The 19,375-nt window shown below is 47.7% G+C and overlaps 1 protein-coding gene across 5 annotated transcripts in view; it reads right to left on the bottom strand.

The window, feature by feature from the left end:
- Positions 1–19,375, bottom strand: part of LOC143930362 (uncharacterized) — a 204,556-nt gene that overhangs the window by 5,104 nt on the left and 180,077 nt on the right. For 4 of the 5 annotated variants that reach the window (XM_077454628.1, XM_077454630.1, XM_077454629.1 and 1 more), the window contains one exon: positions 11,040–11,201. In XM_077454628.1, the coding sequence (XP_077310754.1) occupies positions 11,040–11,201 (162 nt within the window). Of the gene's footprint in view, positions 1–4,635; positions 4,819–11,039; positions 11,202–19,375 lie in introns of those variants that run through there. The other variant, XM_077454632.1, reaches the window with a different exon arrangement.

The following is a 19,375-nucleotide window of genomic DNA, read 5'->3' as shown; positions in this document are numbered from 1 at the left end:
TTCCAGGAATGTCTGCTGCCTGCATCCCCTGCTGTACTCTGTGGTTCAGTCCTCTGACCCCTATGTCACTGCTGAGTCCTGTTGATAATGTTAATAGAGGGGTGATAACCACAGCCAAAATTGGGTGACACAGGCATCTGACACTCCCAGAAAAGTCAATGCTGAAGAATCTTATAGATGCTGCAGTGCTTAAATTGAGAGGAGACATGGGCCACCGAAGAGTACTGTATATTATTTGATGCAGGCATCCAATACTGCATTGTACAAAGAAATGGGATGTGTCATGTGCTAGTCTGTTGTGTTGCCCAAAATGACAAAAAGTACAGGTTCACTGTACAGAAAAGGGTTAAAGTTATGGAGCAGAAGTGTAAATGACCTATGACCCAAGGGGTCATGGAGATTCTGAAGAGACTCTTGCAGGGTTCCGGGACACTTTGGAGCAGCACTTCTTAAAAGACTGAAGTTTCTCTGGACTGATAGATAAAGACAGCAGAGGGCACATCTGAATGTAGTGGGTTAAAGCATATTTATTGAAGTAGACAATTGGCAACTTTCACAAATCATAAGGAGTAGCTTGCACATCAAAAAACAAATGCCTCGGAGGTAAGTCTTCAATGAGCTTTGTGCAGTTCCTCAATTGGGACAAGCAGCACCTGCAGCTGAAATACCAAGACAACACCCCAGGCGGGCAGCAGAATAGGTGTAGCAGTATATAGAAGGATAACACACACATATCATTGCACCTCACAGAGTTAGATGGAGAAGCCCATGAACCATAAGTCAATACCCCCCAACTTTCCGAGGTGGGAATAAGGTTCACCTATTAGCAAAACTATGTAGGCATGGGGCACAACCCCGCCACATGGCCCTTAAAGGAGAACTGTACAAAAAAAAACAGTACAAAAAAAGATTGGCTAAACCCACAAGTGTTTTTTTCAAATGCAGCAACTTAGAAATTGGATGACAGGCATCTGTAAAACTGCAAGATGCAGCACTCTCAACAGACGCAATCCAATCCTAGTATGTAGTCTGCAGCACAGGTGCCAAGGCTCAGTGTGTTTTTTCATATTAAATACAATATTTGAGAGAGGAAACCACTGACGTATTTCGACGTGAGCCTTAGTCATAGACTTAGGCCGCGTACACACGCGGGGACTGTTCGCTCAACTTTGTCCGCTGAACAGTGTTTCAGCGGACAGTCCGCTCGTGTATGGGCTTCAGCGGACAGTTTCAGCGGACAGTTTGACGAACAAAGTTTTTCGGAAATCCCGAAAAACTGTCCGCTGAAACTTGGTTTGAGCGGACAGTCCCCGCGTGTGTAGGCTTGTTCGTCAAACTAAGTTCCGCGCATGCTCAGAAAGAATTTATACGCCGAAGGTTGCATTGCAGTGTATAGGACGTCGTTTTCTAGTCCCGTCGTACGTGCCGTTCACGTCATCGCACAGGGTTTCAGCGGACTGTTCGTTCGTCGTGTGTGGCCAAGTCCGTCCATGCTAATTTTGAGCGGACTGTCTGCTGAAACTGTTTGACGAACAAAGTTGAGTGAACAGTCCCCGCGTGTGTACGCGGCCTAAGGCTCATGCTGAAACACATCAGTGGTTTGCTTTATAATGCTCATGTAGCCAATAAATGTTTGCATTAAGGACTTTGGAGTTGCCGGCTCTTCTCTTTATATACCAGCACTGTAAAATACTTTTTCAGAGATAAGTAGTGCATTTTATATACACCTATATAGATCAGACTAGAATGAGGGAGGGAGCTATGTATGTCACATCACCGCCACCCAGAGGACCTGAGGAACTGCATGAGAGACTGCGACCGATGTCTCAGTGACTGTCATAAGATGCGCACGGGTAAAGCGCTCTGGCGCACAGTTGTGCGCAATAGGAACAAGCTAAAGCACACAAGCACACACACACAGGGTGTGACCCCTCGCTGACCTATAAAGGAAGTGAGGTCATCCAAACACACTGCTGGTTCGTCTTCAGCTTCCTGTGATGCCTACGCCTGCTCTTGTGATCTGTATTACCCGTTGTGACCCGGATTGCCTCATCGACCTTGCTGATCTTCTCCTGACCCGACCTCTGGCTTGACCTTGGACTCCCACTTTCTGAACGTGTTTGACCCTCAGCCTGCATCTGGACTTACCTGCTATCTCCTGTGTTCGACCCATGGCTTGTCTTTGGATTACCCTTCTGTCTCAGCGTTCTGTGTTTGACCCCTGGCCTGCCTCCTGGATTCTGCCTTTGCTTTACGGACTTGCTACCATTGCTTCTGGACCTTCCCACAGGACATCACCTTTCAGCTCTGCTCAAGCTACCTGCTGATCTACTAGCAAGTGACTGTTCTACTGGTAGCTTGTGCCTCTTGGTGCAACCACCCTCTGTGCCACCTTCAGGGGTGGTCTGCGCCAAGTCGCAACAGCGACCGCTCTCAGCATCTTGGCCTCGGTGAGTACATTTATATGATAGTGACTGAGTATAGCAGCCATTAGGATCTAAAAGATGGTGGATGGAGCCTTGGAGAGCACCGGAGGACCCGAAGGGTGGAAGGGAGGAACACACGTGGCACTGAAGGTGATGTCATGTGTGTCTGGACGTGGGGGGCACGGTTACGTGTTGGCTTGGTTTTCTTGATCGGTTGACTCGGTTCTCTTTAAAATGCGTAATCAAACACCCCACGTCCAGACGCACGTGAATCCACCTCCGGTGCCATGTGTGTTCCACCCCTCTGGGGTTTTCCAAGGCTTCATCCACAATTTATTGGATCCTTTTGGCTGCTGTACTCTGAGACATCTCCACCACCCAGAGGACCTGAGAAACTGCATGAAAGACTGGAACTGATGGTACAGTGATTTATCATTCCTGTGCTTCTCTAACTCTGTGAATTGGAATAAATATATGCATGTTTTCCTTTTATATACTGCTACATTTAAAGTGGAATTCCACTCGTTTTTGTGTTTTTTGTAGCTGCTGATTATTAATAAAGTGTAGCTGCTGACTTTTGATACACACTCACATGTCCAATGATCCAGCGATGCAACTGGCCAACTCCTCGGTTCTCTCCCTTGGTTCTCTCTGGCGCCGGCATCACAAGTATGGGCACCCGGCTGTGACAGCTTGAGGCTTCACATCTAGGTGCACACTACGTATGTGTGGGTGTGCTGCACCTCCTCAATGGCAGGGAAATCTTCTGGGACCTGTGACGTGTCCCAGAAGATTGTAGGGGGGGGAGGAGAACTGCTTGAGTCGCCTAGGTGGCCTGAGAAAATGTGGGAGCTGGGTACCTGTCAAATGTAGGTACTTGCTCATCGCCCCCTGTCTAAGTTGCTAATTGTCTACTTCAATTACTATGTTTTAACCCACTACACTCAGATGCACTCTCTGCTGTATATATTTATCACTCTACAGAAAACCTCATGTTTTATGTATTATTTTTAACATCTATTAACATCCAATAACTAATTTTTCAGTTCATCTAGCGTATTTGCCTGAAACCTATCTTAATGTTGAGCTATCACATGGATTGTAATTTGAATATCTCCTCTATAAAAGGTGGTGGGCTGAGGAGGTACTTAAAGCTAGGGCAATTTTATTATTTACCGCTTTCTAACATTTACTGATTACCAGCACACTAAAGCCCCATCCATACACACTATCAGATTTTCTGCTGATTTTTGTCTTTAGATTTACCAAAACCACGTAGCGCAAGGGCCTGCCTGATTGCATACAAATTGAAACTCTTGACCTCTTATTATATCTTTTTGGTAAATCTGAAGGAAAAAATCTGCAGAAAATCTGATAGTGTGAATGGGGCTTTACTCTATTTAGCTGCAATGAGGCAACTGACACTAAGTAGTTACATTTCTCATTAGCAACTGTTCAATATTTTCTGTAATTTCATAAGTGACAGAGTTCAGGCAATCATCGCTGGTATGGAGTTCTTCATTAGTAGTCCATAAAACAGACAGAGGGTCGGACAGTGGTGCTGACCAGGCCAGGGCTTTGCATCTTTTTGTAGCCATATGACTCAACAGGGGTGCATGGATTACAAATACTTTGACAGATAAGTGTGTGTGTGTATGTACTGTATATATATATATTTATATACAGGTACATCTCATAAAACTAGAGAATTATATAATAAGACCAATGAAAAAAGGATTTTTAATAGAGAAATGTTGGCTTACTGAAAAGTATGTCCAAGTAATGGCATATGCACTCAATACTTGGTCAGGGCTCCTTTTGGGTCTGGGGTCTCTCATCCTTCCTCTTGACAATACCCCACAGCTTCTCTATGGGATTTAGGTCAGGTGAGTTTGCTCGCCAATCAAGCACAGTGATACCATGACCATTAAACCAGATATTGGTACTTTTGGCAGTGTGGGCAGGTGCCATGTCCTGCTATAAAATGAAATCAGCATCTCTATAAAGATGGTCAGCAGAGGGAAGCATGAAGAGCTCTAGAATTTCCAGGCAGAGGGCTGCACTGACTTTGGACTTGATAAAACACAGTGAAAAATGTGTGAATACCTCTAATTTGGGATTTTTAAGGCAATTTGAGAATAAAAAACTATATAGTAATATAACAAAGAATTATTACAGATTAATTCAACATGATTGAAAATTAGAAAATTTTGAAAACAATACAAAAAAGCACATATAGTATTTCATAATATTGCACAAATGATCATCCTGAAGTGGTATTTCCCAACTACTTGCGAGTAAACCACCCGTCCATGTTGTGGATGGCAATGGGGACATCCAACGTTTCAGAATGTATATAAACTATATTCTTCGTCAGGGATTAATACCACTTCTGAAAGTACAAAATATATATGCAAATTATAAATCTATATAAATGAATCTCATACAAAACATTTTCAAAACATTAAGTATCAAACTTTTAACTCCTGCTACATTATTGGAAAAGGCACTTCTTCAACCAAAAACACGACTGTCTGGATAGTATCCAATAAGGGCACCCAAGACACAAAAGGGGCTCCCGGAGGACACTGCAGGCTTGTCTGCCAGCCCCCCTCCTCCCCTGTCATACACAGATGATGAAAGGTCTTTCTGGGAGATATGCTGATCACCCGTCCAGCACACTGGATGGAGCCCAGGCCAACATGGATAAGTGCGCGGCCTGCAGCTTGGTCATGGTGAGTGAGAGGACCCCACACACCATTACTTACCCCCTCCATCTCCCCCTGGGGACAGGGGCCCCTTCTCACGTGGGGACAGGGACCCCCTTCTCACCTGGGGGCAGTAACTTCATCTGCCCTGAAGAAAAGGACCTCATCTCTTCTGGAGACGGGGACCCCATCCTGCCTAGGGACAGTCCCCCAATGGGGCACTTAAAAATAAATAATAAAAAAAACTACTGATGCCAGTGGTGGAACTACAGGGCTCACAAAGGTCATATCTGTGACCACGCCCTGGAGTTCCACCACCGGACTCAGAGGGAAGGGCCCTGGCTGGGGTTCAGGGGGGCCCTTCATGGTTTCTTGCACCGGGGCCCTGAAGGTTCTAGTTATGCCACTGGGTGCTAAAATGGCAGGGCAGTACAAACCCCCCCAAATGACCCAATTTTGGAAAGTAGACACCCCAAGGAAATTGCTGAGGGGCATGTTGAGCCCATTGAATATTTTTTTTTGTCCCAAGTGATTGAATAATGACACAAAAAAAAAAACAAATGACCCCATTTTGGAAAGTAGACACCCCAAGGAAATTGCTGAGGGGCATGTTGAGCCCATTGAATATATTTTTTTTGTCCCAAGTGATTGAATAATGACACAAAAAAAAAAAAAGTTTACAAAAAGTTGTCACTAAATGATATATTGCTTACACATGCCATAGTTATATGTGGAATTGCACCCCAAAATATATTCTACTGCTTCTCCTGAGTACGGGGATACCACATATGTGGGACTTTTTGGGAGTCTAACCGCGTACGGCACCCCGAAATCCAATCACTGCCTTCAGGATTTCTAAGGGTGCAAATTTTTGAATTCACTCCTCACTACTTATCACAGTTTCGAAGGCAATAAAATGCCAAAATAGCACAAAACCTCCCCAAATGACCCCATTTTGGAAAGTAGACACCCCAAGCTATTTACTGAGAGGCATGTTGAGTCCATGAAATATTTTATATTTTGCCAAAAGTTGCAGGAATATTAAAATTTTTTTTTTTTTGCACAAAGTTGTCACTAAATGATATGCCCTTAGCATGTTCGAGCAATATAAGTGAAATTACACCCCAAAATAAATTCTGCTGCTTCTCCCGAGTACGGGGATACCACATGTGGGGGACTTTTTGGGAGTCTAGCCACGTACGGGACCCCGAAAACCAAGCACTGCCTTCCGGATTTAAATATAAAACGCTACAAAAAAAAACTGTTAGCGATCGCAGGGATCAGGCCTGACTCTGCGATCGCTGCAGTTATGTGTTTAGTGTTATTTAAGTGACAGTGATCGATCGATACTGCACTTGATTGGGCTAGGTGGAGGGGCAAAACGCAGGTGCTAGCAGGTATCTGGGCTGATCCCACTAACAATGCGTTTTTTTGGAACCCTAAACTGCTGGGGACGCTAGTATAGATCTGATCAGATCAGATATTGATCTGTTCAGATTCTATACCACTACGGGAGGTGTATGCTTTACGCGTGGGTGTTAGCGGTACTGGCACTAACCTAGCGCTGCCTGGGGCGACGCAGACCCTGACCCTAAAACCTAATTGATATCACCCGCCGGGTGATCAGGGGGTTAAACCTTTATTGGGTAATAAATAGTGGGTGCCCTGATGCTATAAAAAGCAAACTAACCAAAGTCACCCGTAACACTTATACAGTGATCACTGGTGAAAGGGTTAACTAGGGGCAATCAGGGGGTTAAAATCTTAATTAGGTAGTGAATGGGGGTCCCTGGCGCTATATAAAAACCTGATGGGGAACCTAAATAACTAACTGGCTAACCAGCGTCACCAGTGGCACTTGTACGGTGATCGCTGGTGAAAGGGTTAACTAGGGGCAATCGGGGAGTTAAAACCATTATTGGGTAGTATATGGGGGTACCTACAGTGGTGTGAAAAAGTGTTTGCCCCCTTCCTCATTTCCTGTTCCTTTGCATGTTTGTCACACTTAAGTGTTTTGGAACATCAAACCAATTTAAACAATAGTCAAGGACAACACAAGTAAACACAAAATGCAATTTGTAAATTAAGGTGTTTATTATTAAAGGTGAAAAAAAATCCAAACCATCATGGCCCTGTGTGAAAAAGTGATTGCCCCCCTTGTTAAAACATACTATAACTGTGGTTGTCCACACCTGAGTTCAATTTCTCTAGCCACACCCAGGCCTGATTATTGCCACACCTGTTCACAATCAAGGCATCACTTAAATAGGAGCTGCTTGACACAGTAAGGTCCACCAGAAGATCCTTAAAAGCTACACATCATGCCGAGACCCAAAGAAATTCAGGAACAATTGAGAAAGAAAGTAATTGAGATCTATCAGTCTGGAAAGGGTTATAAAGCCATTTCCAAAGCTTTGGGAATCCAGCGAACCACAGTGAGAGCCATTATCCACAAATGACGAAGACATGGAACAGTGGTGAACCTTCCCAGGAGTGGCCGGCCGCCCAAAATGACCCCAAGAGCGCAGCGACGACTCATCCAAGAGGTCACAAAAGACCCCACAACAACGTCCAAGGAACTGCAGGCCTCACTTGCCTCAGTTAAGGTCAGCGTTCATGCCTCCACCATCAGGAAAAGACTGGGCAAAAATGGCCTGCATGGCAGAGTTCCAAGGAGAAAACCACTGCTGAGCAAAAAGAACATCAAAGCTCGTCTCAATTTCTCCACAACACATCTTGATGATCCCCAAGACTTTTGGGACAACATTCTGTGGACCGATGAGACAAAAGTGGAACTCTTTGGAAGGTGTGTGTCCAAGTATATCTGGCGTAGAAGGAACACTGCATTTCATAAAAAGAACATTATACCAACAGTAAAATATGGTGGTGGTAGTGTGATGGTCTGGGGCTGTTTTGCTGCTTCAGGACCTGGAAGACTTGCCGTGATAAAAGGAACTATGAATTCTGCTGTCTACCAAGAGATCCTGAAGGAGAATGTCCGACCATCTGTTCGTGTACTCAAGCTGAAACGAACTTGGGTTCTGCAGCAGGACAATGATCCTAAACACACCAGCAAGTCCACCACCGAATGGCTGAAGAAAAACAAAATGAAGACTTTGGAGTGGCCTAGCCAAAGTCCTGACCTGAATCCTATTGAGATGTTGTGGTATGACCTTAAAAAAGCCGTTCATGCTCGAAAACCCTCTAATGTAACTGAATTAGGACAATTCTGCAAAGATGAGTGGGCCAAAATTCCTCCAGGACGCTGTAAAAGCCTCATTGCACGTTATCGCAAACGCTTGGTTGCAGTTGTTGCTGCTAAGGGTGGCCCAACCAGTTATTAGGTTTAGTGGGCAATCACTTTTTCACACAGGGCCATGATGGTTTGGATTTTTTTTCACCTTTAATAATAAACACCTTCATTTACAAATTGCATTTTGTGTTTACTTGTGTTGTCCTTGACTATTGTTTAAATTGGTTTGATGTTCCGAAACACTTAAGTGTGACAAACATGCAAAGGAACAGGAAATGAGGAAGGGGGCAAACACTTTTTCACACCACTGTAGCGCTATAAAAACCTGGCGGTGAACTTAAAAAAAATAACTAGCTACTTAGCGGCACCAGTGACACTAATGCAGCGATCAGAAAAATGATCGCTTAGTGACACTGGCAAAAGGGGGTGAAAGGGTTAACTAGGGGCAATCAGGGGGTTAAAACCATTATTGGGTAGCATATCGGGGTACCTAGCGCTATAAAAAACTGGCGGTGAACCTAAAAAAATAACTAGCTACTTAGCGGCACCAGTGACACTAATGCAACGATCAGAAAAAGGATCGCTTAGTGACACTGGCAAAAGGGGGTGAAAGGGTTAACTAGGGGCAATCAGGGGGTTAAAACCGTTATTGGGTAGTATATCGGGGTACCTAGCGCTATAAAAACCTGGCGGTGAACCTAAAAAAATAACTAGCTACTTAGCGGCATCAGTGACACTAATGCAGCGATCAGAAAAATGATTGCTTAGTGATACTGGCAAAAGGGGGTGAAAGGGTTAACTAGGGGCAATCAGGGGGTTAAAACCATTATTGGGTAGTATATCGGGGTACCTAGTGCTATAAAAACCTGGCGGTGAACCTAAAAATATAACTAGCTACCTAGCGACACCAGTGACACTAATGCAGCGATCAGAAAAATGATCGCTTAGTGACACTAGAAAAAAGGGGTGAAAGGGTTAACTCTAGGGGCAATCAGGGGGTTAAACATTTATTGGGGGGTAGGGGGCTACCCTGGACCTAACAATAACTGCCCTGACAGTTTTTACTTTTACAACTGACACTGAATGCAGTTATCAGAAAATAAATGATCATTGCAATCAGTGACACTGTGACTGGGAGGGGGGCGGGGGGATCGGGGGGGTGATCGGGGGGGGGGGGGTTGTGTGCCTATGTGTGCCTACATGTCAGTGTAGTGTTGGTGCACACTTACTTTCACTCTTCTCCTCGTAGGCCGGTCAAAAAGACAGCCCCGAGGAGAATGACATCACTTCCTCCCTGCCTGTGTTTACTATACACAGCGGGGGAAGCTTCTCATTCGCCAGGAGCGATCGAGAGGGGATGGCCAGAAACCAACGCCCATCCCCTCATCCCGGATCGCTCCTGAAGCAAAATGGACTGCTGCATCCAGCGGGAGGGGGTCCGATCGGACCCCCCACCCGCTGGAAGGCAAGCACGTACATGCCATTCTGATGAAGTACATTGGCATGCGGCGGTCCTTAAGTGGTTAAGATGTCCAATCCAGAGGAGCTCTGCCTTCGCCTTGGTCACATCACAGAAACTATCTCCTGTGATCCTGTTCAAGACTTGCTTTACTGAAATCCCTTCTGGCTCCTGATCCTGCTTGCTGTTCCACTACAGTGATTCCTGATTTCTGGCTTGGCTGACTATTCGTTCCGGTTACTGAACTTTGTCTATGTTTTGACTAAGTTTGTTCTTTTTACAGTGTGGTTTAACTGTACTTCTAGAACAATATGGTAACCGGGGTAATTGGCGCTACCTACAAATAAAACTCCTTACATGTATGTATATAAATATATAATCCCGAATATATCATGTATTCATCCTAAAGAATATATATATAATAAAAGGAGGTATAACCCCAAAAAACTGCTATTCTGCGATTTTTTATTTACAAGCTACTCAGATGTCCCAAAAAACAACAAAATTCCTACTGTAGATTAATTCCTGAGATTGACAAATAGTTCCAATAAACGAAGGAAAAGGAAAGAACCAAAAACCAAACAACAACAAACAAGAAAACAAAAGATTTGTATCTGTATCTGTATGTTAACTGTACTTCTGTCTCGGCCTGCTTTCATGGTTTCTGACAGCTGGTGAGTGTCAGGGTGAAGGACTGTGGAGGGAAGTTAGCCTGGAGGGCTAGTGAAAGGGGGAGCTGCAGCTAGGCAGGTTGGCAGTGCCTGAGGAGGTGTTGCTGGGACCAGTAGTCAGAAGAGGAATCTATGCTAGACACTGAACTTTTGCTACACAACTAAGGGGCCTCGGGTTCCTGCCTGTAATTGGCTTTTGCTTCATCTGACTGAGTAACTGTTGGATAATTCACAGTGTTCCAGATGAATTCTGTAAACAAGTGAGTGCTGAATAAATAAGAGGAGATGTATATAGAGACTGTTTTTAGGAAGAGTTGCCCCTAAAGTTGTTGTTGAAGTCAAGTGGGCATCCCATAATCTCCCATTCCGATCCAAGTTGATATGCCTTAACAAAAAAATAAATAAATCACGGACTGTTCTCTGTCTCTGTGGAAATTTGGTGAGCCTGGCTGTGCAGGGTGGAGGATCCCAGTATACTTGTGGCTCCTTAGGGGGTGTACTATATATGTAACAATAACTTACAAATTCCTGTTTGCACATGGATTGGAAATAAGAACATTCAAGGTTCTGCAGATTCTGAAGATTCTTCGGGTCCTGCAGGTCCTGCAGGTCGAGGATGCTGAGTGCCAACCCAACACAACTGATAGCCAATGACACTAAATTCAAAGAAAGAAAAGTCTTGACCTACAAAGAGAAATTGAAGGTATCAGTAAGGACAGCATTAACCCCCTTCATCAATCAGATCTCCCACCTGAAGGTATCACCTTTCCCCATCTCACCCATTAACTCGACGTGCCTGGGCACTGATGCAAAATTTGAGCCAGAGCTCTTAAGATTTAAGCCAAACCCATTACTGCAAACTTGAAGAAAACCTATGTTTTGCCTATACAGTAAAGCACTTAAACTTCCAGGTATGATTTTTACCTATAGGTAAGCCTATAATAAGGCTTACCTATAGGTACAGTAAATATCACCGAAATGTGCACCTTTTTTTACTTTAGATGCAGCTGGTGCCGTCATCTGCGCATGCATTTGCAAGGAATGGCAAATCTGTTAACAGTGACTCCAGAGCACATGGGCAAGAGTTATGTCATCGCCAGTTCAACCATTCATATCACTAAAGCCTGTGAACCTGGGAAGAAGACCAGATGAAAATAAAAGCATCTTCAGCAGTTACAGCGTGCCACTGGAGGGCTTCATTTTCAGGTAAGTCTGTCATAACGTGCTAGTATGTGCTGCATACTAGCAAATGACTTAAACTGTCTATTTTTTTATGCGGTTTATTGCCTCTTTAAGGTCCAATATCAAGTTAGGCCCCCTCCCTACAATTACAGCACTGGGCCCTCTCCATGGTCCTCAGTCTGATTACATGACATCATGGGTCCTCCATGCAGAGGTCCAGAATGCTGCAGAGAATGTCCCTCCTGTAATTTATGGTGCTTATTTCTTTAATCTGTGTATCTTGGGTGGTTTGATAAAGCACCTCTAGGGGCAGGTCCTTGATGTCCTGGGTTACAGATAAGTAGATAAATGATGCCCAGCATCATTCAATCTGGAGAAAGACTGGCACTGGTGAGGAGAAGGTCTTACCCAAAGCACCCCCCCATGTTGAGGGCACGTGGCCTGGTACGGCTCGGGGGGGGGGGGGCTTGCTTATCCCCACCCCCTTTCCTGACTGGCCGGGCTGCGTGCTCGGATAAGGGTCTGATATGAACCATGTGGGTGTAGGGCTTCACTTTTAAGTCCATACCAGGTGACGGGGCCAGCGACGTGTCAACTCGCTGATGAAGGCGCAACATTGACTTCCTGCGCTAGTCCCGGCTACCTGGAGCTGCGTTCAAAATGAACGGACTTTTCTCAGTGTGCGGGCAAGTCCATTCATTTCAAAAGTCCGGCGGACTAGCACACACACGGTCGGATTGTCCGCCGGACTGCCGAGTCCGGAGCACACACACGGGCGGATTGTCCGGCGGACTCTGGTCCACCATATAGTCTGATCGTGTGTACGCGGCATGAGAGAAACATTGCCTGCTTCTCCTCTCTGTAGCTGAACTGGTTAACAGCTATTTGAACAAAAGGAGGGCTTTGCTGAGCAGGAAGCGTTCAATAGACTAATTCAGACAGCAGTGCACTGTGAGGACTGTAGTCCTTAGGAGAGACTCTACTGCATAATAATTACATTTCCAGGAAAGGATATAGAGAGTCCCGGAAGCAGAAGGAGAGAAAAGGATAAGCGTAGGGACGGCATGACAGGTGTGGACAGCACAGTCATGCTTGTTAGGAAAAAATAATTTGTCTCCTTTAAGAAAAGGGGAGTGGCTGGAGCAGGGGAGGCACTCGGGCTAGAAAAACTATTAGTCAGGAAGGAGAGTGACGTCAGTAGTGAGCGGTGGAGGAAAAGATTCCACACACCCTCACCGCTCTTCCTCCTCGTTCCATGGACGGCTGTGTTGGCTGCGGAGGCACAGCTACAAGCGGCTGCAGCGGTGGCACAGAGGTATGTCACGGCTGCAAGCACGGGCGGGAGGGCCGGTGTGCGGAGGATGGGACGAATGGCAGACGGGGGGGGACCTGTGACTCCACGTGCTCGGCGGGCTCTGCAGCCGGAGCACCTCAGCCAGATACTTCAATGGGGCTCTGTGGCCAGCAGGGACTCCACGTGCGCGGCGGTCACTACAGCAGGAGCACTTCAGCCTGCCACCTCACCAGGGCTCGGTGCCAGCGAGTGCAGCTAGATGGGAACGTGAGAGAGAGCATCACACCTTTCCCCCTCTCCCCCACGGCGAACAGAAGCCCCGGGGTGAGAGACGGGGGGGGTGGGGGTGAGAGACGCTTGCAGTTGCAAGAGTGTGGGGGGGGAGCCCAACACGACTCATGGCTCCGTTCCGTTCCCCCTCCCCCCCAATCCCCATTACTCGTCGCAGAGGCCTGGTGCACGCGGCCGGTTTTGACGGAGCAGGTCTGAACAGCGACACGGGTGGTGGGTCAGGCGGCAGGGTAGGCCCGCTGTCCGACGCGACCTGAGGGAGGACAGGAGGAGAGCGGCGTTGGTGGGGAGCGTGGTCTGAGTTCGCACTGCTGTTGCTGAGACCGGGAGCCCAGCTATGCGGGCACCAAGCGGGTCGGTGCGACAGGACGGTGAGCAGGATGGGAGCGACATCACCGGACCCCAGCAACCTGAGCAGGACCCTCTGGGGGGTGCAGCCAGTGGCCGTTCGGACGGAGAAGGACAGCAACTGATTGGAGGGAGAACCGTCCGGGTCGGAGAGGGACGAGGACCGGGGACATTCGGCAGCGGTGGATTCCAGAGTGGCGGCTGGTGGGCCCAGTCCTGGACAGCCCGGTGAATGCAATTCTTCCTTTTCTGTTTTCTCTTTCTATAACTAGTGGTAGTTCGGGGTGGACAGCAGGGCCCCCCGGTGGTGAGTAGTTTGTTAGGGGGCAGGCGGTGATAGGCCCCGCGCACAACATCCCAGGCACCGCATACATACGTAAGGAGCGTGCCACGGCGGCTACACAGCTGGCTTCGGGGGGGATACCAGAGGGGATGACCATCTAAAGACCGAGGTAACGGGAAATGTGGAAAGGGGAATGGGTGGAGATCTTCTCATTATTGCCGATAGGGAGATTCAACCTGGGTGCGACTATCACAGAGATCTGCTGATTTCTTCTACCCACCCCCTTCTTCACGCTGGGTTGCAGGCGTTCGCCATCCAGGCAAGTGGGGGGGGGGCGAGAAGGAGGCCCCCTAACACGGCTCGATGCGGTTCTGATACCTGCCTGTAGCGTCAGACGTATGGCGGTAGGGCTGGGCTGCGGGACAATTAATTTTTGATAACGATTGGATGTCTGACAGACACTGCGATGGGATCACTCGGATAGTTGCCAGTACATGCAGCTTATGACAGCGGAGCGGGCTACTAATCGGTTTCAGGCAGGGGACTGAGGTCCCGCAGCCTTGGGACAACCGACCACGAACAAGTAAATTCTGGGCGAGCTGTTGCTTTAGGTACGTGTGCTGGCCGCAGAGGGTTCCCGGGCGCTGGAAGGTGGTTCGGATGTGGAGGGACGACGACGGTGGATGGTTTGGACGCTTCCTTTTTCCCAGCAGTACCCGGACGGTAATCGGCTCAGGTGTTGGAATCGGGTTTCGCGAGCGGTCACAATACCACGCGCCCCCTCCCTTCTTAAGGCCGGTTCCGGTTACTGACCGGTTGGTTTATCCATTACTTGTGGTTCCCGGAAAAGAGCCCAATATTTTGGGAGGGATTCACCACCTTTCCCATCCAGAGTGTGGGTTGATTAAGGCTTTGACGGCTCAGGAGGAGCATGAGGTTTTCAGGTACTTGTTGGGGTGCAGCGGTATCACGGGCCGGCGATGGGTGGGGGTCACGGTGGTCGGACGCTGATAGTGAATCAGCTTTCCGGCTTTTGCCAGTTCATCCAGACAGTTTCCTTCTGCCAGACTGTACGTGGCAGGTGGTATGCTTTGTGGATCATTGTCTCCCATGCGATGCTCCTTCCCATGCGTTTTTTCTTCACAACGTTCAGTTCCGTTTTTTGGGAATGGGTGGTGCGGGATATCACTGCGATCAACTCGGTCATTCAATATCTGGTGGACTTCAGATGCATTTGCCAACCAGGTGACACCATTTGCGCCGTCCCGTTGGGGACCGTGCGACATATAGCGGAACATTTCGGGGTCCCGCTAACAATGGGTAAGACGGAGGGCCTCACGTCTGCCACGTTTTTTTCGCGGCATGGAAGTGGATTCAATGGGAAGGGAATGCGATTATCGAGGGACAAGCGGAGAAAGTTCAAGGCTGACGTCGTGGACCATTGCTAGGCGAGAGTTATTGTTCATCAGCTACAAACGTTGTGGGTTAGACACATAAATAAATAAACATATACATGAGAATTTGCTTGCTTGAATTTCCATGGGCAGGTTTTTGCCACCGGCTGGCGGCAGAATCTGAGTTAGTCGAGGTCCCTAAGGATTTCAGAAGTCTCAACAGTGAGCCCAGGGGGGACTTGCGGGGGTGGCAGGACATCCTGGAGTCGTTTTATGGGCATACTCTAATGAGGTCTGGGCCCATCGGTATATTCTAGGGGGATTGTCACGTAGGCTGTGGGCCCCGTGGGCTAGGGGGGCCTGTTTTTCGGGAAAAGGCAGCGCTGCCCTTGCCCCCCAGCTGGGGGGGGGGGGGGCTTGGTTCTTGCGGAACTGGGTTCATCTGGAATGGTTTCAGACTGTGGTAGCGAGGTAAATGTGGTGGGAATCCTTCCGTACCTAAAGGTGTGTCTCTGTTGTGACAACCTGGGGGGGGGGGGGGGTCCGGGTGGCATCCGCTTGTCGGCAAAGTCTATGCCAGGGCCCGGTGGGGTGAGACATTGGGTGTTGGGCTGTTTCCAAGGGAATGCTTTCTTTATGCAGTATATGTACCAAGGTTGGGTATCACCGTGGTGAATGCGTGGTCTAGTTTTCAACTGGTCGGTTGCCGGGGGTTGGCACCAGATGCGGAACAACACCGGTCATGACTTGGGTGGGACATTGCCTTGTGGATCACGGCATGGGGGGATTCAATGATCCGTTAATAGGACAATTTGTGGGGGGCTACTTCAAGGTGAGGCAGGAATGTGCAGCATTTCGGTACAGGGTTGGCACCGCCTCCGAGGGTCGAGAGGTAACCCATGCGGGTCACTGTTTTATTATCAGGGGATTGGAGGGAGGTATTTAGGCTGCCGCCATCGATCGGTATTGGCGGACTTGGAGTTTCTTTCAAACTACGAGGCGCCTGGTTTTCCGTTGACATGCTACACAGCCCATTTTAGTGGCTGAGCGACAGTTGTAACTCAGAGCATGAACGTGCCCTGTTCCGCACGGCCTTCTCGCCGGCTCTCGTGGGGGACATTACAGATACGCGAGATAGACAGCCCTTCTTAATGGTCATAAAGTAGGGCAGATGGTGTGGGTTTGTAGGTTATTTTCGGGATTCCGTCAGAAGGTGAGTAAGGCGGTAGAACTGATCAGACCGCTACGGACTGGCGTCGGGAGGGGTCCCGGATTCAGGAGTCACGCATAGGTGGCCGGTAAGAGGAGCACATTGTTTACGGAACATTTTTCATAGCTGGGTTTCACAACTGGTTGACAGCGGTGGCTATGAGCCACAAAGTTATGCCTCCCAGTCGTTCTGAATTGGGGTGGTCACAGGGGCTGCCAGGCCCAGCCCCAAGTTATGTTACAAATAAGTGCATGGACAGGTGGGACTCGGATGGATTTGAGTTTTTATATTCGCCCATATTCGTTGCAGATTTGGGTCTAAGGATGCGGCTTTCGGGCCTTTATCTTAGCATTACGGGAGGGGGAACTTACTGATTTTGGTTGTCATTTTCTTGTTTGCATTGGGGAAGTTGGCCAGTGTTGATCCTGGGTCACTCATAGGTTTACTGGGGTGGGCCAGGGGATCAAATGTTCGGCTAATGGGTGCGCAATGGGGCAGCTCAGCCAGCGTGGTCATGGCTTGGTCAGATATGGTGGGCAGTCATCTTGGCCTGCGGAAAAGGTTTATAGGACTCTGGGGGGTAAGAACATGGAAGTGAGTAGGCTTGTGAGCAGGAACGGGGGTATGGTTGTACGTCATGGTGAGTTGGAGGTGGATACTTGGGGGTATCTTGGGAACGATGGGGGTGCGCTTCAACTAAGTGGGAACCAGTCTTTGGGCTCTGGGTTTGTGGAAGGCATACATAGAGCGAGGAGGGTGTGGCGGTGCACGCAAGGGTAAGGTTTTACCCCTTTCGTGCTGTGGCAGTGGTTGGATCTTTGAAGGAGGAGAATATCGATGCTATATGCATATATAACATGGTTGGTACCCATCCGTGGTATGGGGGTTAACATGGTTGGTACCCATCTGTGGGATGGGGTTAGCATGGTTGGTACCCATCTGTGGTATGGGGTTAACATGCTTGGTACCCATCTGTGGTATGGGGTTAACATGGTTGGTACCCATCTGTGGTATGGGGATAACATGGTTGGTACCCATCTGTGGATGGGGTTATCAGGTACCTTCTGGTTAACAAGGGGTTAACCTGGAAGGGGTAAAAGGTGGGTCACTGCGAAAGTTGAGTACCGTCTCCGGGTCCGGGGATTTGCGACTGGAGGCCTAAAGTAAAAAGAAGTTTGTTGCAGTGACCAGTGGGGTGGGGTTCCCCTCAAAGACCCCAAAAGTACAAAAAGTTGGTTATGAGTTATTTTAAATGTTGTTTATTTAATCTCAAAGTAATTGTTAATAAAAGGCCATCAAGGCCATTTAATCCAAAATCTTGTCATGTCATTTGTGAGGGGATTTGGAGAGGGTTAGATATTATGGTTAACGGGTGGAGGAAGTGACTGTGGGTTAGGTCCTTCACATGTCAAGAGAGTCCCGGAGCAGAAGGAGAGAAAAGGATAAGCGTAGGGACGGCATGACAGGTGTGGACAGCACAGTCATGCTTGTTAGGAAAAAATAATTTGTCTCCTTTAAGAAAAGGGGAGTGGCCGGAGCAGGGGAGGCGCTCGGGCTAGAAAAACTATTAGGCAGGAAGGAGAGTGACGTCAGTAGTGAGCGGCGGAGGAAAAGATTCCCACCCACCCTTCCGAGTATCGTTGATTATAATAGGGGCTGTACGGACAGCCCATGGCAGTGGTTGGATCTTTGAAGGAGGAGAATATGGATGTTATATGCATATATAACATGGTTGGTACCTATCCGTGGTATGGGGGTTAACATGGTTGGTACCCATCTGTGGGATGGGGTTAGCATGGTTGGTACCCATCTGTGGTATGGGGTTAACATGCTTGGTACCCATCTGTGGTATGGGGTTAACATGCTTGGTACCCATCTGTGGTATGGGGTTAACATGGTTGGTACCCATCTGTGGTATGGGGTTTAACATGTTGGTACCCATCTGTGGTATGGGGATAACATGGTTGGTACCCATCTGTGGTATGGGGATAACATGGTTGGTACCCATCTGTGGATGGGGTTATCAGGTACCCTCTGGTTAACAAGGGGTTAACCTGGAAGGGGTAAAAGGTGGGTCACTGCGAAAGTTGAGTACCGTCTCCAGGTCCGGGGATTTGCGACTGGAGGCCTAAAGTAAAAAGAAGTTTGTCGCAGTGACCAGTGGGGTGGGGTTCCCCTCAAAGACCCCAAAAGTACAAAAAGTTGGTTATGAGTTATTTTAAATGTTGTTTATTTAATCTCAAAGTAATTGTTAATAAAAGGCCATCAAGGCCATTTAATCCAAAATCTTGTCATTTGTGAGGGGATTTGGAGAGGGTTAGATATTATGGTTAACGGGTGGGAGAAGTGACTGTGGGTTAGGTCCTTCACATGTCATGCTGGGGGGAGAGGAAAGAGCTGCATTTTCCCAGGCTGTACAAGACATATCGTCCTCTTGCCATGAGGGAGACTGGAGAGTGCACATCCCTGTCCAGTGTGCACTATCTTTGCTGCATTTTGGCATCCTGAGCAGGATCCTGAGTGTTGAGCTCGGGGGTGCGGCAGACAGATTCCCCTGCAATAAATGAAAGTAGACTCTGGACTGCCGCAATGGCCTTTCTTTATTTTAAAAAATCACATCAAAAAGCAAAGAACACAGCAGACAAAAGGGCTGACGTTTCGCACTAGCTGGCAATCACAAGACAGGAAATCAATTAAGTACTATCTCTAATTAAACCCATGTGATACAATAATTAAGGAAAAGGTGTACTATTCAGTAAGTGCAAAATGTGAAAAAATATATATAAATAATGATAGTGTGAAGAAGCATTATTAGTAGTAGTAATTGGTCATCTATCACTGGATGATCATTTATCA

Source organism: Lithobates pipiens, unplaced genomic scaffold, assembly GCF_037356315.1.
Source record: "Lithobates pipiens isolate NorthernLeopardFrog02 unplaced genomic scaffold, aLitPip1_a1.2 Scaffold_25, whole genome shotgun sequence".
Lineage (NCBI taxonomy): Eukaryota > Metazoa > Chordata > Amphibia > Anura > Ranidae > Lithobates > Lithobates pipiens.
The sequence above is the reverse complement of the archived record's forward strand: the minus strand, read 5'-3'. Positions and strand labels throughout refer to the sequence as shown.